Genomic DNA, 22,633 nt, shown 5'->3' on the forward strand with positions numbered 1-22,633 from the left:
GCCTGGAAACAACATGAAGGAAGAATGTTATATGGTAAAAAAAAGATGGTCTAACCTATACTTTAACCAGGTTTGCATCGTATTATTCATTACAATATGCAAATGACTCCTTCCATCAGTCTGGTTCCACATCTGTCATCTTTGACCTACTTCCAACCAACATAACTTGTTCAGCCAGAACTTGGTCTTATGTCATGACATTTGTGTGGGTATCCTTAATTACTTTGATTAATTAGGGCAGGTCTGAGATTTACATGCAGTGTTTTGTTTAGCAGCAATTGTCAACATCACAGAGGTCAAGTATTCAGACTGCTTAATAATCTAGTTCCAGTAATAACTGTGTGAACCCAGCAAACTTATCAATTGCCTTATCAAATTGATACGCTCTCAAGCTTACTTGACCAACAGCCAACAAGGCCGTAATCTGAGTGACTGACACCTGTAACTTACATTTTGAAGAATTACACAAGAACAGTTCTAAAAACTGCCATAGTACACTTTTGTATTGCTGATAATGCCTCTGCAAACTTAGCAGTAGAAGTGTTTTACTTCAACCCCTGTGACCGCAGAAAGGAAGTATGCAAATAACCTCAGCTGCTTTCCTGCAAGCCTGATAGCAATTATGTTTCAAGTACATAAACAGCACACCATAATCATAATTACAACTTTAAAACACAAGCACATTTTTTATTTGACCTCTGCAACCTTTAAAGAATAGTTAAAAGGGAAGGAACAAATACACATCTCAGATCTGAAGACAAACATCTCCTCACAACTTACAAACCTAACAAAACCTCATGCCTAAAACCTTTACTCCTGCTATGTGACAAACCTATGGAACTCCCTTCCTTTAACTACCAAACTGTTACTAACCTGCACTCCTTCAAAACCTTTATAAAAGCTTGGATTTGCTCTAGTATGAGCCCAGGCTGAGGTACTCTTGTACCTTTATCTACCTCTACTTTCTCTCTATCCCCACTACTAAATTACCCTCCCCTCCCTTCCTCTACACATACTCCCCTGAGGTTACACCCATACCTTTTCCGCACCTATTCCTACTATCCTCTATCACACCCCACCTTTCTCTATTCATACTATTCTACACCTTCACCAATATAATCTGTTACCATATTTCATGACCTCTAAAATATTAATAATCATTATGATAATCATTTATTATGTAACTAATGCTGCATCTTTGGGTTTCCATGTAATTTATGCTTGAACAAAACAACTTTAGTATGTCTGTTGACTTTTTCATTCTGTTAACCATATGTATCTGGAGCTTTTCTCCCTGGGCTTCCACTAAAAATGGGTACCTCATGACTCAGTCAGACTTTCTCGGTAAACAAATGCCAAATAAACAAACAAACAAACTTTTAAGTGCCACCACAGGGCATCCTCTACTCATGATTTAGCTTGTACCACTACCTATTTTCAGCAGGTGGCAGCATAACACTGCATATTCCATTAAAAGACACGCAATTCTATCTGAAGCACTCAATCCTCTTTTTATTTCCTGGACTATTGTACTTCATTCAATCCCAAACACAGGATATGGCTTTAGTAGCAACAGCTGCATCAGCAGGCCAGCTCCTTGCAGCATTCTATGGTAACCTGGAATATCATGGGTTCTGTTCTACCTATTGCACTAGCAATAGCTTGTTGTGAAACTGGAACGTTCTGCTGCCATGCAGGAAGAGTAGCGGACAGCAACAACTATGTAATACTGAATAAGGACACCACCCATCCATTCTTAATTCAGCCCACTGGTACCCGATTTCAGTTAGAAGCAAATAAAAAAAAAAAGCTTAACATTGTTCAGTTTCCAAGACCAACTTTAATTAAAGCAATCATAAAAATAAAACTCAATAGAATGAGCCTATTTTATATTGTATATTAATTACCACAGATTAGATGCTTCTATATGAGAACTGTTAAGTGTTGCACTTAGAAAAAACATACATTGTTTACTGAAAAGTGAATACCCCTCCACTTTTATGATCTTGCACTTCCTCAAAGAAAAGACTTCTGCCTGCCTCAAGACCTGCATGAGAGAGAGCTTGGATACAACATCCTGCTTTTCTGATGTAAAAGAAGCCACTAAACTGTACCTTTTGTCCACCTCCAGCTTGCCTGGTGCTGATGTAACCAGGCCCCAACTTCTGTCGCAGCGCTTTCTGAATAGCCTGGTACTCTTCTGCGGAGTATTGATACTTGAAGTAAAAAAAAAAAACATTAAAGGTAGATGAAGCAAAATCAAGGCAGGTTTCTACAAATCACCTCATTAAAAAAAGGTTAACAGCAGAAAAAGTTAGTTCAAAGTGAATCAATACAATAATATTTTGTTTGCCAACAAAAATTATCAGTACCATTTTGTAGCTATCTGCCCTCATTCATGTCTAAAGATGACTGGAACCTTGATTTGCAACATATAGAGAAGGTTAAGATAGCAAAATACCGAAAAAGTCAAGCAGTTGAAAAATGGCAAAACTACAACATACAAATGCTGTTTTCTGACCATACATACCAAGACAAGTAAAATCTCAATCCAAAATAAGCCATCTACCCTATAATGAAAAGGACCAAAAAATGTAATTTTCCTACTCTACCATCTGAATTTATAACTCCAGTCCAATAATCTGGCAAACAATCAACACAATTTCAAGGCTTTTGGAAAACAAAAAAATGTGGCACTACAGTAACCATGAACATTGAAAGGCAAATATCTTTAGTATTCTTCAATTTGTTTCCTGGGATCTTCATGCTGTCTACAGCATTATCTCTTTCCCAAGCAAATCCACTTCATCTTTAACCCACTGAAGGCAACAAAATAAGTCTTAAGCCAAGATCAGTGATAATCCATGACCATCAGACTGGTGCACAAACAGTTTATAAAACAAGTCACAACACTTGGTATGGTGCACCAGAGATATTTACTGCAGTACACGCAAATCCATCAAAAAAAAAACCCGTGCATTTATTTTCCAGACCTCTTGCCATAGTGCAGGCAGCACAGGTAGTACACAGAGCAGGATAGACCAGGTCTTCTGGCTCCAGAAGTAGCCTCACTTATTTGTGGGACCCCAGGTATTCCCTTGCAAGCTAATAAATATAATCCATCAGGCACATCCTTGGTCTGTCCCAGGGCCTCCTTGTATTGAACTATGCTCGGTACACCTCCCAATGAAGGCGCATACAAATCATCCTCACCAGGGTTCTAACCACGTAAACAGCCTTTCAACCCAAAGAAGGAATGGATCTACTCAGCGATTCTCAAAGACTGGGAAGCTCCTCACATTGTCAAACAATAAGCCCTTCCGAAGGGGCATAATTTCTTCCATATTTCTCACTCGTTCTGACACTACCCAAAGCTAATCACCACTGGTGAGGATGGGGCAAAGGCTAGAGAGTTTTATCTTATGCTCTCATGTCATCATCATCATAGTCCAGTACATTGCACTAACACTGCACAACAGCCTTCTATTGCAAAGAGTTTCCATAGCTCGGTGATTCTTAGAACTACTCCATTGAGCAGAAGGATAAAACCTTGACTAAAATGCAGGTGAACTGAGTCTAAGTGACTCAAGAACCTGAAGGAGTTGACAGGGGAGGAGAGGAGTGAGCAGCCATTGCTGGCTTGCTCATCGGGGGGGGGGGGTTGCAAACTACTAGGAATGACACCTTGCAGGAGCACTGGTATTGCACCTGTGCAGCCTGTGAGCAGGAGCTGCCTATGTGCACGTGCATGTAGCCCAGCCAGTGTGTGGAAGCACACTCCCCGTGGCCAGCAGCATCTGCAGAGCAAGTACAGTTGCTGCAAGGCTGAGGGCGACCCGGGGCGAAGGTAGGCTGCCTCATCGAACCTGGTAGTTGGACTGCCCTCTACCACACAATTCTTACCGCAGAGGGACTGAATAGGCTGATGAGGCACACAAGGACAAGGGCAAAAAAAATGAGTTGTAGGACTCCTACCTGATTTTGGAATGTCTGGCTCTTGTCCCAACAGACTGAAATGCCCATTTGGGTTAGCCCTTCAGCTTCTTAATTTCATTTCCATTATTTTGCCCTTGCAGTAGATTGTTCAGGCCCCACCCTTTTGCGTGTGTGTGTGTGTTCAAATTTCACATTGTTTCATAAAGGAGTCTGTCTCTGTCTGCCTAACAATGTATAAAACTAAAAGTAAATGTTAGTCACCACTCAGAGTTTTACATCTTCAGAACGTCTTGTTGGGTTGTATTACAGCTAAACTGAAACTGTTACAGTGTTAGTTTTTGGCTAAATCTTTATTGGAAGATCACGCATGAGATACTTGTACTACGATACTATATAAATAAACTGTTAAATATGCTTCTTTTTAGCTAATAAAGTATTTCTTTTATCCACATTATTAAAGAAAATTTAAAGATAGTCTGAAATTAAATAAAATTACTATTTCTTCAAAGCCATAACCATCATCCATAAATTAAGCAGAGTGGCTACGCTGAAAAGACAAATGCACATTTCCAGGAAAAGTGTGGCAGAAGGTCTGGCTGTTGTTTAAGAGCTACAGATACGACTACTCAGCAAAGCTCTGTAATTTACCAAATTTGTTTTGTAGATGTTTTAAAATGAGCTGTGGAAAGTTTAGCAAAACTTACTTCCCTCAAATCACAGTAATTAAAAAAAACTACAGTTTCCGGAGGCTATGTAAGATGCCTGTAATTCATAACACTGCCACTTTATGTATATGAGAAGAGAAAAAAAAAGTTTCCTCCTTACGTATAGCATCAGCCATATAAACAGGACTCCAAATGCATTCTTGGAGCCAGAAGGAAGAGCTGTGAAGCAACATCACATCAATATGGCAGGCCTAATGCTGGCCATTTTGTAGTAGAAGTTATTAAACTGTAACACACTAGAACTTAATTTTAAGATACAATCACAAGAACATAATTCAGAAGCTCCAAGTTGGAACTTCTTTAAGAGAAGATCCTCACAAAGGAAACTGATTGCTGCTTGGAAAGGAGCTGAGGCTTGTCCCAACGTTTGAAAAGTATCAGCTACGTTTAAGCTGGTTAAACTTCCACAACACTGTTTCTAGAACCAGACCACTCAACTGGAATCAGTAGAGTCAGCCCATGGGAGGTGCCTCTGGTGGGTTTGGGCTATTCACAAGCCCCAGTCTGCATGATGTACACTTAGTTTGTACTGGGAGACCAGAGGGCTGCTTCAGTGGTACCATGAATTGCAGAAGGGACAGCTTTATATGTACATACACATACAACAGTGAGAGAGAGTATTTGGCATACTTAATCTCTACTACTTTAACAGCTTTATTAAATTATCACTCAAAACACAAGCAAACATTTATTAACATAGAAGAAAACAAACCATATTAACATTTTTTTCTTTTTTACAGACATACATCAAGTATCTTTTTTCTTTGCAACTATCATCAGTCCAACATTAAATAAATTGCTGAATTCCTGCCATCTCCCAGTAATTGTTTTTTTCTGGCAGCCAACAGATTTAAAGTTACTAATACCTGACTAAGTCCAGGCAATTCAGACCCTGTGTCACAACTCAAAAGAATCATTTCCTTAGTTACAACCATTTGCTCGCCAAATATTTCTAACAGAGTACTCTGTAAGGAATTTTTAAAATCTGCCAATTCATTACAGTCCCAAAACATATGTTCACAGTCAGCTCTTCCCCATCACACCAATATTTGATATCTACCCGAGGAAAAAAACTCTATGAAGTCAGCTTCTGGTATAAAAATGCCTCTGCAAACACTTCCATGCAAAGATCTTAAACTTTCTGAAGTTTTTTGGATACTTGGGAGTCATACATATGTCCTCTCATTGTTCTCTTGTAAATTGCTTTTCCAGTCTCTCTTCTCAAGCCTTTCTAACCCCCTCTGATGGATTCTTATAGTTATACAATATTTTGTATGCCCGACTATTATCCCTTTAACAGCAGCTTCTGTTCCAGATTCAACTAAAAAACTCTAACACAGCAGGTCTTTCAGGCAAGATTTCCCCTAGCCCTTTTTTTTTTTTGGCCAGTACACAAATATCAATCCCTAACTGGAAAGGCAGTCTAGTCAGTAGTCCAAATGTCTTTTTGGCCTCGTCCCACTCTATTTTCTTTCCATTTCTAGCTATTTGCTCCCAATACCTGGTTTTCTTTGTCAGTTTTCTCCAGTAAATTCCAGTCCCCTCTTTTTTTGTTAAAGAAAAACATCCTTATTAAATTATCAATTATAACATAAGCAATCATACATTTATATAAATGAAAACAAACCATATTGACATAATTTTAATTGCAAACATTATACATCACTTATCTACTTAATCACTGGTCAGTCAAACATCACATAGCTCATTCAAATCCTGCCTTCTTTTAAACCTCATTCCTTGTCTGCATGTACTGTTCCCACAATTCCCATTTTTTCTATGTAATTTTCTCCTACCCCTTTTTAAAGATCCTACTTCCAGTTGCTTTATCTCTGTTGCTACATTCACTACTTTTAGTACAGTTGCTTTAGACTTTGATTTCCATTTCGTAGTAGTTGCTTGTTTGGTAACCACCATAATTAAATACCAGCCCCCTCGTCTACTTTCTGTACGTCTACTTGCAGTTATCTTTATCAGCAAAATCTCCTATCTCGATTCGCATGCTGAATTAGTCCTTAGAATACTTTCTGCAAATAATATTTCTTATGGCTGTTACTATTCTCCTTGAGGCTCTGCATCCAAAATCCCACTCTACTTCTTGAACTCCCCCGCTTCCCCATCATCCCTTTCCATTTTGAATTATAACCTTCTGCTTGTGCTATTCATAGGAGCCATTAACTTGTGTCTAAAATATACCTTCAAATCAGCCAGTTCTAAACAATGTTGTTCTAGCGGAAGGATCAACATATCCCACTTAACTCTTGTCCTCTTCTCCTCCAGCTAAATTCCTTCAACTCTATTAATTATTGTCATCTAGTTGATAAACATATACCTGACACATATATAAAACTAAAGGGATTAAAAACATTTTCACTGCTTGTGTCTTAGTATCCATAAACAAGAGCTTCCAGTTTCTCAGTTGTTGTATTAACTTTTGTTTAGTCTCTTACAACATCTCCAGAGCTGTCATAAAAGAAGCCTTTTCAATCCATGTTCCTAAACATAAACACTTCATCTTATTCTGTCCCCATAAATATGGGTAGAGCTTCCAGTTTCTCAGTTGTTGTATTAACTTTTGTTTAGTCTCTTACAACATCTCCAGAGCTGTCATAAAAGAAGCCTTTTCAATCCATGTTCCTAAACATAAACACTTCATCTTATTCTGTCCCCATAAATATGGGTACTGCTGAGCAAATGTGTGTATGGGTGCATACTTCATGGCTACAGCCTTTGTTTTACCTTTATTCATTTTATATCCCAAAAAAAGGCTTAAAACAGTCTCAAAATGTTCCACAACACTGAGATGTCCTTTTCTGTATTTAGCAGATACAAAATATCATCTGCTGCAAATAAAGTCAACTTTTCTTGATTACCATATCAGTTTTATCTTTGAACGTCCACGTTCCTTGTTTTTTATTGCCAATGGCTCTAAATACAAAGCAAATAAAAGGAAAAGAGGATACCCTTGCCTGGTTCCTCTGTTCAAACACAACTTATCTGCGAGCATCTCTCCCACTTTAATTCTTACCTTCGATCCTTCCTATACTATAGGATCATAGGATTTTACTCAGCTAACAGCCCTAGAGCATTTTTAAGCCTAACCATTCCTTCCCCCATTTTCTCAATTATCAATACTCACAGGCTATAATGGGCTTGGTACATGCCTATGCCTTAGGACACCTGTAGACTACCCCTGTCCATAAGGACCACAAGCGTCAAGCCAGAGGTGAATTTGCAATTTCCTATCCAATGGTCCAAACTGTCTTTGGATAGGCTTAGAGAAATGTGTTGTTTCACATGAGTGGAGAGTTTGTTCCAGAGAAGGGGTAATGTCCGAGACACATACCTTTCCCTCTAACATGTTTTGTTTATACCACACATGAGGTTTAGATCCTTAGATTGGGTAATTCTAAGGCTTTTTGTTTTGTGAATTTGCTGCAGATCCATCATGGTAGATCGGAGAATGCGTTGTAAGTTTGGCATAGATCGCACCTCAGTAGTCTATAGGAGACTAAGTACAGGGACAGTGCTTTGAGGTGGTCTGCTTAGGACATATCATTTACACCTTCTGCTGTTTTAGTGAGGAACCTCTGTGGCCATTCCAGCTGTTGCAAATGCCTGGTGAGGTACATGCCGAAAGGCACATTATACTCGATTATTGGTCTAATGAGGGCTAAGTATATTGCGACTATGATTTCCTTAGATGTGGATGTCTTGCCCTTACTTACAAGTTGCACCACATAAAAGGATTTTTTTTACTTATCATGGACACATGGTGCTCAACGTTCAGGTTACTATCAACCTGAATTCTCAAGTCCCTTACCACTGGGTCATCTCTTAGGGGTGCGTTATCAACATTATAATTTGTAGGGGTGGCCATCTTCCCAATGGGTATTAATTCTGCATTTTTTGCACCGAGATTTAGGTTGTGGTTCGAGCACCAGTTATTTATCTGTGTCAGACTCTCCTGGAGGATATCTACATCTTTGGGGGATTCAGTGATTGCACCCAGTGTGTAGTCATTAGCAAATTTCATCAGCCAAAGGCTATCTATATTTGTCTTGACTTCAGAGAACTTTATTCCAAACAGGAGAGGTCCTGGTACCAAGCCCTGAAGGATACCACTAGTAACAGGCCTCTTGGTGTAGGTGGATTTCCCTACCTTAATTTCATATATCGTATCTGCGAGGCGTTTGGTTATCTATTGGGTGACATATGGATTTATGCCTAAATTTGTAAGCTTGTTTGTAATGCTAGTGTGAGATACTGTGTAAAATGCCTTTGCCAGGTCAAATAGTCAGTATGTACCATTTTGCCCTCATCCATGGCTCTAGTGACCTTCTTGAAGAATTCCACCAAGTTTAGCAGGCATGACCTTGCCCTTGACAAAACTGAACTCAGGAAATCTTCAAACACTGGACCCATCTATGTCTTTATCAAGTCCACAAAAATTTGTTCCATGGGCTTGCATATTTGACTAGCCAAACATATGGGTCTGTAGTTACCTGGGCCTAATTAATCTTATTATTGCATCAAGGAATACAAATGCTTCCATTGCCCTACTCATAAAATCTCAGCTTACTCAGTCAAATGCTTTCTCTGCATCAAGACCCACCAACAGCAGTGATATCTTCTTACATTCTCCTTTACTCTGGAGCATCAATGTTCTATTAATGTTGTCAAATGTTTGCCTCCCCTCCACAAAACCCTACTGATCCATATCTATCAGTTTTGGCAACACCTTTGCCCTCCTTTCAGCTAGTATAGTTCTACAGATACTGGGTAGGTTTCCCTGCTGGCTCAATTGAAACAACAGTCCACTGCATACAACATGGCTCCAGTGAGACATTCAGTTTCGTGCTTACAAGCATAATGAATGATTCTACAGCTGCTCCCCAGGGTGTTTCCCCCTTCTTCACCACCAGACAGAATATCCCTCCTTTCAAAGAGAAGACGTCCGTGGACAATCTGCTTGATCTATATTAATTTTACTGGGACCCTATCTCCCCTTGCTAAGGAGACTCAGTGTATGTAATCTGTCTTACATATGTTTTTCTAGCATCTACCTAAACTTGAGCAGCATTCTACTTCGGTGCAAGTGAAAGTAGCCTACCACTGGCCATTGCACTCCCCGCAATACCTTAGTTTACACTAAGGAATCAGTAAATTACCTCCCCACACTTATGCACATTCTTTTAGAGTGTTTTTCACTAACCAAACAAAGTCCTAAGTTATTAACTGTAAAACAAAGTTTGTAACCATATACCTGCACCCCTGCAGTAGCTCTTCTCCAGCCTCAGGTCACTGATGGTTTTTTGGGCCTTCCCGCTCCGTTCGCCCTGTGGGCTCACTCCGCTCCCCTACCCTGCCCCCAATTCCCACACACCCCCAGTGATTCTACATTTATCCCCTCCTACCAGTCCCTCCCTCTCCACCAACCAATCCTGACACACCTTTCCCCTCCCCTTCCTCCAACCTACCCACGTCTCACTACCACTCCCCCCACACACCTAATATCACATTACCTTCTTCTCTATCACTTCTGACTCCAACTACCATGCTCACCCATCCTCCCAAAGTCCTTTTCTTCTCATCCTTCCTCTTCCTTCTATTATCTCTATACCAAATCACCTCCTATACTGATTTCCATTTACTCTCTCCCCTTTTGCTCCCCAGCACCACCGTACATCCCACTTCCACAACATCTCAGCATCTTTAGTTCCCTCCCACCCTATCCTTCTCTTAAAATTAAAACTTTTTCCAATCTCAAATAATAACTACAAACCTAAACCAAATCACTACCAGCCTCTTCTATCAAAATACAAAACTAATAAACGTATCCCTTATCCCACTTACCGTTACTTAGCCGGCGACATTCACCCCAATCCAGGACCAAACTTCTCTCCAACAAATCACCCATGCACCAACAACAAATCCTCTAATAAAAACCTCAAGTTCCTCACTATCAACGCCAAAGCTTAAAAAATAAATTAACCCTCTTCCATGCCTGGCTCAATCACAACTCTCCTGACATAGCAGCCATCTCTGAAACCTGGCTAAAACCTCACATTAATGACTCTGAATTTCTACCTCCAGGATTTCATTCTCTCCGATCTGAATGCCCTAATAGAAGAGGCGGTGGTGCTGCTTTAATCTACTCCAACCTCTTGTCCATTACTCCTTACCCTAACCCCATCCCTTCTTTCAATAATACTGAACTTGTAATTGGCATACTAAAAATAAACAACCATAAAAGCATCTGCATTATTTGCCTCTATATTCCTCCTGGTAACAATACCAATACTCTGGAAGACATCCTCTCCTGGATCTCCTCCAATATTAAGCTAGAAACCTTCATTATGGGAGATGTAAATATTGACTGGGGAAAATCATTAACCCTAATCCCACCATTACAATCAACCTGTTCAACTTCACTCAACTTACTAACTCCATTACTAGACCTAACAAAACCAATTCCCCTGGCATCATACTTGACTGGATCCTAGTATCTCATCCTAACAAAGTTATAAAAATCTGGTGTCACTCCTGACCCATTAGGAGACCACCTCCCTGCCTTCACCATTCGAGCTACTCCCACCTCCCCACAGTCTCACCACTACATTCATACTCGTAACCTATCTAACTTTAACCCTACTTCTTTCTCTGACTCCCTTAAGCTAACTAACTGGAACCCCCTAAAAACACTACCATTAGATGAAGCCATTGACTATTTCAATTCAACATTCATAACTGTCCTTAACTCCCTAGCTCCTATAAGAACAAAAAGAGTTAAAACAAAAACCAACCCTTGGCTCACCAATGATACAAAAAAGATTATGCTACAAAGGGATAAAACCTGGAAAACCTACCTTAAACACAAACAGCCTGAAATCTTCCTTAAGTATAAGCAGTTGAGAAACTTTGCCAAAAAACACGTCATTAGAGATAAAAAGTCTTATTACATCAAACTACAAGAAAACCATGCAGGAAATCCCAAACAGTTCTGGAATTCTACTAATTCCCTCCTTAGGCCAGGTACAAAAAACAACCCCTGTCCTGACACCAGCAAATCTGACCTTGAAATTGCCTCACTATTCAATTCCTTCTTCACCTCTTCCATCGCTGAGCTAACAAAGACTTTTACCAACAATAACCCTCCTCCCCTCCCTGCTCAATCTTCCCTTCCCTTCTCCCCCTTCAAACTCAAACCTGCATCCACCGATCTAATAAAGAAACTTCTCTATAAACTAAAGCCTTGCTCCAATGCCCCTGACAGCATTCCGTCCTCCTTCCTACAAATAGCTTCAGACGCTATTGCTCTATCAGCATCCTAATTAATAGGTCTCTACTTGAATCCTATGTACCCAAACTATGACGCACTGCTTTTATTCTTCCTCTCCATAACGGTGGCAAAAATTGTAATGTCTCCAATTTCTGCCCCATAGCCATCCTCTCCCCTATCTCCAAAATCCTTGAAAAATGCATCCACCTGCAGCTCTTGCCATTCCTTACCAAACACCAACTACTCTCTCCTACCCAACTCCGCTTCTGCCCAGGAAACAGTACTAACACCCCCTGCTCTCCTTCTTACACTCTGTCAATTCAGCACGTGACTCCGGTAATATAGTATCCTCTGTTCTACTAGACTTATCCAAAGCTTTTGACACCATCTTCCATACCCACCTTCTAAACCATCTGTCTCATCCCAACCTTTGCCAGAAAACTCTTTCCTGGTTCTCCAGCTATCTTTCAAACAGGTCCCAAGCTGTGAAATGGGGCCAAGCCACCTCTACTTTCCTTCCTACCCCTACTGGAGTACCCCAAGGTTCCATACTTGGCCCGTTACTATTCAATATCTTTATTAACGACTTCCACAAAGCCATTCCTAACACCAAAATTGTGCAATACGCTGACGATTCCACTTTGATCTGCTGCGCCTCTAACCTAACTGAGCTCCAAGCTCTAACACAAAGTGCCTTCTCAACCACTGAAAACTGGATGCTCCAAAATCACCTCTCTCTAAATGCAAACAAAACTAAGATCCTCCTTTTCTCCCCCTCTAAATCCTCCTCTCTTGATAATAACTCATTTCAAATTACCAGCCTTAACAACTTCACTATCGAGATCGTACCCTCCACCAAACTTCTTGGTGTTACAATTGATTACCAACTAAAATGCAATACTCATATCCACCTAATCATCAAACAAACGCACATAAAACTTGGCTTACTGTATAGAAACAACCACTTCCTCTCTCCTCCCACCAGACTAACTCTTGCCTCTATCTACCTCCTTCCCTCTCTACTGTATGGCGCTCCTCTGCTCACTAATTTATCATCCACACTTACCTACAAATTGGAACAATGTTACAACAAAATCTCCAGATCTGCCACCAATGCCAAATCCTCGTCTCAACACTGCACCTCCCTTCACTCTCTAAACTGGCTTGAACTTCCCAATCAACTTGACTTTCTCCAAATCACTACAGCCCACAAATTATTGTTCCATCCTACTAACTGCCCTGCTCTTTTCAATATTCTACAACCTTATACCCCCCTTAGATCTTCTCACCAAAACCTGATCACCGTACAAAAACTCAAGCGCCCAGCAAGTCAGCTTCTCTTACCCTTCACCCTAGCTAAAAAATGGAATGCCCTGCTCTGCCCTCCACACTAAGGACCTGTAACAACCTTAATAACTTTAAAACCCAACTTCATTCCTACCTCTATCTAAACAGGAAATGTAACTGCACTCTTCAGCCCATACCTCTCAAGCTCTCTTCCCCCTTGTCTCCAGGCTAACCTCTTTACCTTCCTAACCTCACTTTTAAATATAGATAGCATAGGTAACTAAATAGTAAAATCGTATGCCTTTTTTTCCTCCTGAACAAAATAGAAATTGTTAGTGTTTATTCTTTTTTGTAGCAACCTGTTACTTGTCTTTAAGAAAGAAAAAAGAATATAAAACAAAGCAACCAGCTGATATATGCATATAAAAAAAAAAAAAAGCAACCTGACTAGACACATTTATGTAGAATACTGTGAAACAACATAAAACAAATGGAAGAAGGTGGTTAGTTGAGGAAGAATGGAAACAGACAACACAGATCTACATTCGGTGAGTACGTAACTTTTGTTGTCTTTTCCATACATTCGACATATGGAACAAAGTCCCCAGGTGCTGTAACACTTGGGTGGTTCTAAGTAAGGATCTTTCAGAGTGCAGCTAAACCAAAGGAAGCCCTTGATCTGGAGTGAATGTTCAATTTATAATGAGAAATAAAAGCATAAACCGTGGACCAGGTAGCCACAGCACAGTTGTCAAGCGACAAGAAGGCTGTAGACAAAGCCACAGATCTAGTGGAATAAGCTTTTGGAACTATAGGCGATGCCAAACCTCTTTCTTGGTAGTCATATAATATGCACTGAGAGAGCCAAAGAGACAGTGACTTTCAACCTCCCAAATAGAGAATCTTTTCCATTTCTTTTGTAAGCCTTACGTGTAAGGAGGTTTCTGGGAAGAAGTTAGGATATGAACAACTGAAGAAGGAAACCTGGACTGTGTAACCATCACAGAAATTGGAGAAACCGTGTGGTCAACTTGAGGGACGGAATGCCCAGGTGAGGTGACCCCGACATGTGAAAGCCTAGATCTGGGTCTAATTCCAAGACCTAAAAAGGGTTTAGTAAATGCGGCCAGCAGAAGGGAAACCACACTTGTTGAGGACAGTAGGAGACTATAAGGATGACACTTATCTTCATCAAAGCTTTCTATAGAAATTTGGAGATCATTTGGAGGAAAGGCATAAAGGAGTCCTGGGTATAGCTCTCAACCTCTTAGGGCAATAAATCTGGACAAAGCTACAAATAATGTGAGGAACAAAGGCCAAAAAATAGGGAAATTTTAAAATATTGCTCTTACAAACTTAGAAAGTCGACAGAATACCAGGTTTTGCATTAGCATGAATTTTCTGAAGTGTATGAAGTCTGAAACTCGAATGTTTGTCATTTTCTGACTTCAATCTTTAATGATTAGCCAAAGATTTGCAAGAAAACCACAATTTTATGAAAAACAGACCAAAAATATGGGGACAGCTGAGCAGTATGTAAAGACCCGGGGACTAATTAAGGGTCACAACATCTCTCAGTGACTCCCCCTCTGGAGAGATCAGAGAGAAGAACTTGCTGCACTTGGTGTTGTGGGGAGATGCAAAGAGATTGTAGTAAGATCATCCCCAACAGCTGAAGGGTCACACTGTGACCACTGGACTGAGAGAACACTCATAAGGAAGGACACACCTGCTCAACGTGTCCACTAGAACAGTGTACTACAATAGCTTCGCTATTAGAAAGCAGTGAGAAAATATTGCCCATTGCTACACTCATGGCCTCCTGACATAATGGGTAAGATCTGGTTCCGTTACGTTTGCTGATGTACCAAACTGCCATGTTGTCTATCAGGATAGATATATCGAAGGGAAGAAAGTCCTGAAAGGTCTGTGATGGCGGGAGAACTGCTCTCATCTCCAAATACATTAACGCACACACTGGCTTCTGATTGAGACCACATGCCTTGAACTGTCTTTCCTAGGTAATGCCCCACCCCTACCCAAAGTGAGAAGCGTCTAGGGTCACCATGGCCTGGGGAAGAGGGCAGAATAAATGGACATCCTTGTAATGCAATGTGGAGATTCCAGCCATCGATATGTGTGTGTCCTGCAAACAATTTTAAAAATTCATAGGCTGTTTTCTGATTTACCACTGAACCGGCTGCATACATGGTATCATGTCAAGAGAACTAGTGCAAATGGAAGCTGCCATGGAATTCAGAAGGCAAAGAATTATTCTTGCTGGTGGTTTCTGATAGGACAGAACAGTACAGCTTGTTGGTGAAATAATGTTATTCTTGTTTGGCGATGCTTTGCTATTTGAAGTTTTCAGTCCAACAGAGTCCCGATGAACTCTAAAAACTGAACTCGTTGAAGCTTGGATTTTTCCAAGGTTCACTACGATCCCCAGGTCTACAAATTTTTGAAGCAAGGCATCTCTGGCTTAAATGACTAGATTCATGGTAGGGGCAGTGATAAGCCAGTCGTCCAAATAAGGGAACACACAAAATCCCTGCAGTCAGAGACAAGCTGCTACTACTGTACTACATTTTGCAAATACCCAGGGGGCTTAGTGCAATCAAAAGGCTGAGCTCTGAATGGAAAATGACAGGCTCCTAGCCAGAAATGAAGATAAAAATGGGCAGACACTCCAGGAACTATGTGGCAGTATGCATCCCAAACAGCTATCAAGCACACCCAGTCATTTTTTTCTCAGTAGAAGAAGAGTAGACTGTACTGTGACCATCCAGAATTCGGTCATTTTTAACAAATTTATTCAAGTGACTTAGGTCCAGAATTGGCCTTTAGGTCCCCAGTTTTCTTTGGCACCAAGAAGAACCCTGAGTAAATTCTGGATCCTCTCTGATCTGGTGGGACCTCTTGGGTAAATCAGTTGTTTACGAGCTTATTTCTGAAGGAGCACCTTCCCTTTGAGGGGCTGGTATACTGGAAAGCCTTTTTGGGGCTGTGAGGGGCTGGTATACTGGAAAGCCTTTTTGGGGCTGTGAAGGAGTGTGAAAAGGAACAACGTAGCCTCTGTTGATTATCTTCTGCACCCATTTGTCTTGAATGACAGACGTCCAGGTTGCCAGATGTAGGGATAAGCACACCCCCCCAACTGCCTTCAGAGTGCAGCAGTTGGGCAACCATTCAGGACTGCTGGAAAGGCTTCTCAGAGAATGGTCCCCTGAACCCTTGATTTTGCGGACCACCTCTGCCTCTAGGGTGACGGCCATTATAAACGAGTTCTCCTCTCTATCATAGGCGGCTTTATCTCCAGAAATGTCAGGTGGATATCCTTGTGGATTTGTGAAACCACATTCTCTTACCTTTTTTTTTTGGAGAAAGTCCTCTGAGGGGTGGAGAAGTTAATCTTTATGGTAGACAGGAACTTGCCATCTTTCTCACTTCTACAGATGGCCTCTTATTTTGGGACTAAAGATCATTGATCCATCATAAGAGGTATTTATAAAGAATGTCTTGAAATGCTCAGTAAAGTCACACAGCCACCAAGCATGTCTCCTTAAGGATATGTACATGAAGGCTGCTCCAGATGCACCCTCTGTGGTGTTTTGAGATTAGGCACATAGAAACATTAGGAAAGACTGAAGGGTAGCCAACTGTGAATCAATGGATTTCCACTGATCAGCAGATAAGGTCACTGGGAGAGATCTTGAAATCTCCTTGGTAAAATCCCTCTGGAAACACATGGCATGTGCCAAGTAATCCAACACTCTCACCGAAAAAGTAGATGAGGCGCTAACATTCTTCTCAAATCTATTCAATGCACAATACTCCCTGTGTAGTGAGTGAACAGAGTAACTCTCCTCTGCTAGCTCCTTCTTAGTGTCTGCCGCCACCACCACTGAATCTACCAATAGACCTTGCTCCAAGGAGGATGGTCTTTAGAAGCAACAAGGAACTTGTCAGGTTTTTTGGGGGATAGGCTGAGCTGTGTCCAGCTCCTTCCACGCCAGCTTATAGATCAGGTCTATCATCTCATCAGTAGGTAGAACTACCCAGGAGACAGATGGGTCAGAACTAAAAGCCTCACGGAAGACGGACACCTTTTGAGAAGGTGTTGCATTTGGAAAGACTACCCCCTTTCTGTCTCAAAAGTTCACTGACTTCTCCAAATGAGTTGTCCTCAAGGAGGAATATGGGGGAACCTTATCCTTCATCAAAGTCAGTGTCAGTAGTAGAGGATTCCTCAGGGGACTCCAACTGCATCCTTTTGCACTTATGTTTCCTGTGCAACTCTTCAGTCGGTTGCTCACAGGAGGCTATGGAAGCTGACATGGTCTCTTTATGAGAACCGGCTCAAGGCTTTTGGATACTGGATGTCCCAGTAGGATTTCCCATGGCCCAGAGCTTACTATTCTTGTCCTACAGGGGAGGGTTGGATCCAATTTCAATGAGGTAGTCTTCTCTATGAGCTGAAAGAGTGTTTTCTCGAAAGTCTTGAATGTTGAGCACAAGAAGAATCCAGGGAGCCTATCCTTAGGAGTCGAAACTCTGAGGATGGCTCAATGCTGTATACTGTTTGGCTAGGATCAGAGGCTGATGCTGGAGCTGAACTGTCAAGCAGCAAAGCTCCAAAAGGAAGGAGCGAATTCAATGACATAGGATCTGATTCTGCCCTGTCAGAGGAGACACTAACCATTCAACTCAAACATTCAGAAAGGTATGACACATATGGAGCCAACCTCATAGGAGTTGAGGAAGAGTGCATTCTTGCCTCCCAAGTAAATCTGTCCCAGTGGAAAGTCAGATTCAAAGACTCCAATCAAAGGGGTCAGACTGGAGAAGGAGCCATAAGAGAATGTGGGGAAAAAGCAACTGTTCTGGATCCAAATGTGGCTGGAGCCAACAGACCCCACAACTGGATTTGGGTATGAAGAATCTCATCATGGAGGATGGGATTCTAAAACTACTGGATCGGAGGGTTTACAGATTTTCAGATTTGGGGGCTGGACCTCTTCAAAAAAGTTTTGGGCTTGTCATAATACTTCTCCATTGTTTTTCCTTTTTTTGTCAGATGGTTCTTTGAGGAAGATGGGGAAGATAAAACAGCAGCAGCAGATTCTCCGGATACAGAAGGGGGATTATCTCCCATTGATGGAGGAAGTCATCCCTTCAAAATCAATTTATTTCTACTTGTGCAAGTTAGGCAGCTTTTGTGAACAAGATATGCATTGTTTTTTTTAAATCAGAAAGCTTTTCTGCCATTCTGAAAAGAAAAACTGAATTCACACTATACAAGAAAAGTGAAGATTTTTTTTTTGTAAGACTGCGTGTGTGTTTTATGTCTGTGTATATGGGTCTACTTTCATTTACAGAAAGCCCAGAATTTCGAATGTTATTTTCGCAAGACGAAAAGTATGAAAATGAAAATCCCAAACAACACAGTTTTTCCCAGGGCAAGTAAACACTTGCTCAACATGGGGGGAATATGCCCTTTTCCCCACTGTAGTGAGATCCTGGAATATTATATATAGTTGGGGGTATGATGGGCACAGCCCCCCACATAGGTGGGTTTCAGATAGTACAGTGTGTTTTGTGTAGTTTTGGGCAAGTGTTTACTTGCCCTGGGAAAAACTATGCTGTTCGTGACTTTCATTTTCGTCTCGCGAAAATAACATTCTACATTCTGGGCTTTCAGTAAATGAAAGTAGATTTTACACACACACACACACACACACACACACACACACACACACACACACACACGTGTCTAATGAAACAGTGAATACTCATATGAGCGAACCTCTAAACGGCAATCGGTTTACAGCAAATTCTCAAAAAACAATTACTTTCAATGTTTTTTGCAGAGGGCAAGCCCCCCCTGCACCCCCACACCCAATGCTAGTTACATACATGAACTCAGAGATCGGACAGCAGTGGGGTAAGGGCAAATTCCCTTACCTTGCTCTAATGTCATCCCATTTAAAAAAAATGCAGGCACAAACTCCATCAGGAACAGTGTTTGCTTACAAATGTTCATTTCGTTTTACATCACAAAAAAGCATTGATTCAAGTGAGCGTTTGCTCTAATTGTAACCACACATGTATCTATTGTTTCAGGTTTTTAGAAATATAGATAGCATCCCACACCATGGCAAGTGACCAAGAAGAAAAGAGGAAAAAGGAAACAGTAATAAGGGACAATTAATCAGAAGAAGAAAAAGGATGTGGATGAAGAGAGAAAGAGAGTGTAACAAATTGTCTTATTTTGTCACACAAAAAACTAACCACCTGAGCAACCACAGATTGATCCTTTCCTTGTGGCAGCAAGCAAGATCGGAGGTAGCTCATTCTATACACAAGAATTATGGGTAAGGGGTGAAGCCTGAGCACCAGATCCAAAGCTTGGAAGTGGTTGAAGTTAGATTAGTCTCAGATCAGAGACCCATATGTGAGGAACAAATAGAAAAGACAACATCAGATCAACTGATTCAAAGATGGTACAAAGAAATCTTCAGAAACAATTAGCAGATAAAGATAATTCAATTAAAGATGGGATACACTTTAAAAGAAGTTTAAAACAGTGGTGTGGGATGATTCAAGTGAAATAAGGAGAAGGAGTGAGAAATGTGTTGGCAATATCAAGGATCAGATTATTACAGGAGAATTGCAACATTAGAGGAGGAAGAACAGCAAGTATTAGTGCAAGTCATACAGAATCTGTGAGATTTTCTAAACAATAAACTGCAATTTCACATCATAGCAATTAAAGACTTATACTTTGATATAACCACACAAAAAAATCTAATGTCACTGGTGAAGGTTAGGGAACACAAGGAGGAAAGAACGGCATTCAAAATAAAAGATACATCTGGGAAAATAAGGTTAACTGAGTACATTTTATTGGGAGTTATATATTAAAGATACCAACTGCAATACACATCTGTATTGTACTGGGAATTCCAAGGCCAAGTAAGCATACCACAACTAGATGCAAAGATAAAAATGTAGCAAGATGACCCTTTATGGATTTTTTAAATTCAAACATGGGATAAATCCCCAGAATCAAATGGTTAGCCAAGTGAAGTATGGAGCTGGTGGGGAGAATTACTGGTGAAGGTCTAGTTAATCTCATCAATAAAATACTACGAGAAAGTCTGCTCTTTGGATACACAGAGGAATGATCATCACTGTTATTCTTAGGGAGGAAAAAGACTTGTCATAAGATCGACCATTTTCAGTACTGACAACATGACGTCATCAGATTGACCATTTTCAGTACTGAATCACAATTATATTTACAAAATATCTATTACCCTTTTGGCTAACAGGGTGATACAAGTAATTCCAGTACTTATCCATACTGACCAGTGTGGGAACAGCAGACATTTGATAACACTGTAGGAACCTACTGCTCTTACAGGATTGTTGAGGTAAAGAGGAGGCCTTTGATGCGTCTCAGATTTAATGCAGGAAAGGCCTCTGGACAAAAATTAATTGGGCTTTTTGTCTGTAGTAATTGTGAAAATGATTTCCAGGCAGAACTTATTCAAATGGTAAAAAAGACATTTACAGATGCGCAACTGTCATATACTTTAATGTTAACAACAGGCATATGACAAAGGTGCTTACAGTCACCAGTGTTAATTGCACTTTATCATGAATTTCTGAGCTGGTGGATCCATCAGTCATTCATGGGTTCTGTGTCAAAAGATAAGTAAATAAAAATGTCACTATTTGTAGATGTAAGACTCCTAGACAGATTTGGCCCAGCTCTTCGCAACATTAAAAAAATCTGATGAGATGTCAGGATATATGGAAAACCTACAAAAACAAACAACTTAAACTATAACCCTACAAGAAAGCTGTAGCTGGAATACCCCTATTTATGGTGACATATAAACAGAAGTATTTAGTCTGGTTAAGGAAGAAATGATTATGGGCTTCTTCTATTTTCCTCAAAATTTAAAGCAATTCTTTCACATTTTGCAAATGTTTGTATTACCAGCGATACTTTATGCAAGTCAAGCTTTACTAGGTAAACCACTGCAATGCTTCACAGCAAAGTTAAAATACTGGATGCTCGTCTTAATACGGGATAAAACGATAAGGGTTTTTATGGGGGGGGGGTCGCTTCCAAAACAGCTGGGGAAATACTCAGTATTACCTATTGCCTTCAGGCAATGCAGATAAAGATATGTTATTTGGAAGTTGTACACTGGTACCACTCTGGTTGGAAGGAAATGTTACTTGTAGTAAGCAGTAAAATGACTAGAAGTGTCTACTGGTATAACATGGCACAAGGGTTACCAATGAATTTTAATACTCAGAATTTGTTAGCAAAATGCAAAAGTTGTTGTTTTTTTTTTTTGGGGGGGGGGGTTATAAGAAACAGTTATATGAGCTAATCCCAATAGGGATGAGGTCTAGGGATAAACAAAAATTAAACATATTTTTGTGCTGGAAGACGAGAAATATAAGTAAAATACTGGCACCAGTTTCAAGAAGTTGGCCAGATTATAAACGGTAAATGTGCTTTCCTGGGGCAAGACAAAACCCTACACAAAGCTTTAAGTCTACAAGTTAAAAAGATGAGCTGGTGCAGAAACAGACAAGCCAGGTGATGTATCGACCCTGAGAAGGTGGCTACTTTGGGCAACAGAGGAAGAGCAGTCGAGAAGGCTCCAGGTTAACGATGCATATAAAGCATTGTACGAGTGTAAGCATTTTGAGGTTGACAATTTAAGGACGTCATGGGACAGATCACTGGATTTCCAGTATTTATTTATATTTGTTAACTGGGTTTGTGGCCCACTTTCAGTGGAGACCTGAGGAGAAAAGCTCTAGTAGTACATTTTTAAACAAGTACAATTTTAAACAATATTGATATAACAGCAGTTCTAGCAAAAAGATTCACATGTGTTGGGTTACATGCATAAAGTTAAAGTTGCATTAAAAAGAAGCTTGGTAACATAATTTGACATTGATATAGTTCAATAGGTCAACAATAAAATGTTTTTGTTTGCATAAAAATATGCAAATGCATAGTAGACACATTGGGGAGAGAAGTGTAATGAGGTACTAAGTATGGACCTTTTGAGTGTACACAAAGGGAAGGAAGACTAGGTAGGTTCATGGCAAGGGCAGGTCCTGGAATTGAGAAAATAAGCTTTTAGTTCATTTTTTAAGTGTGAGGTGTGGGACATTGAACGTAAGTCAAGGGGAAGTTTGTTTCAAGCATGGGCAAGGGAGTGTTTGTAGAGTAGTTTACCTATTGACCTTTTTGGGTGGTAGACATCAAGTAATTGTTAGTTAGAAGTACGGAGGGTCCGGGATGGGATGTAGATGGAGACTAAGGAAGATAGAGATGGATAGAAGGAGGTTTTATAAAGAATAGAGT

General features: G+C 40.4%; 1 protein-coding gene across 5 annotated transcripts in view; it reads right to left on the reverse strand.

Annotated features, from left to right (window-relative positions):
* Positions 1 to 22,633, reverse strand: part of RAD52 (RAD52 homolog, DNA repair protein) — a 574,096-nt gene that overhangs the window by 323,853 nt on the left and 227,610 nt on the right. For all 5 annotated transcript variants that reach the window (XM_044087498.1, XM_044087496.1, XM_044087497.1 and 2 more), the window contains one exon: positions 2,115 to 2,216. In XM_044087498.1, the coding sequence (XP_043943433.1) occupies positions 2,115 to 2,216 (102 nt within the window). The remainder of the gene's footprint in view (positions 1 to 2,114; positions 2,217 to 22,633) is intronic.

Source organism: Protopterus annectens, chromosome 11.part0 (genome assembly GCF_019279795.1).
Source record: "Protopterus annectens isolate FY-2018-M chromosome 11.part0, PAN1.0, whole genome shotgun sequence".
Taxonomy (NCBI): domain Eukaryota; kingdom Metazoa; phylum Chordata; order Ceratodontiformes; family Protopteridae; genus Protopterus; species Protopterus annectens.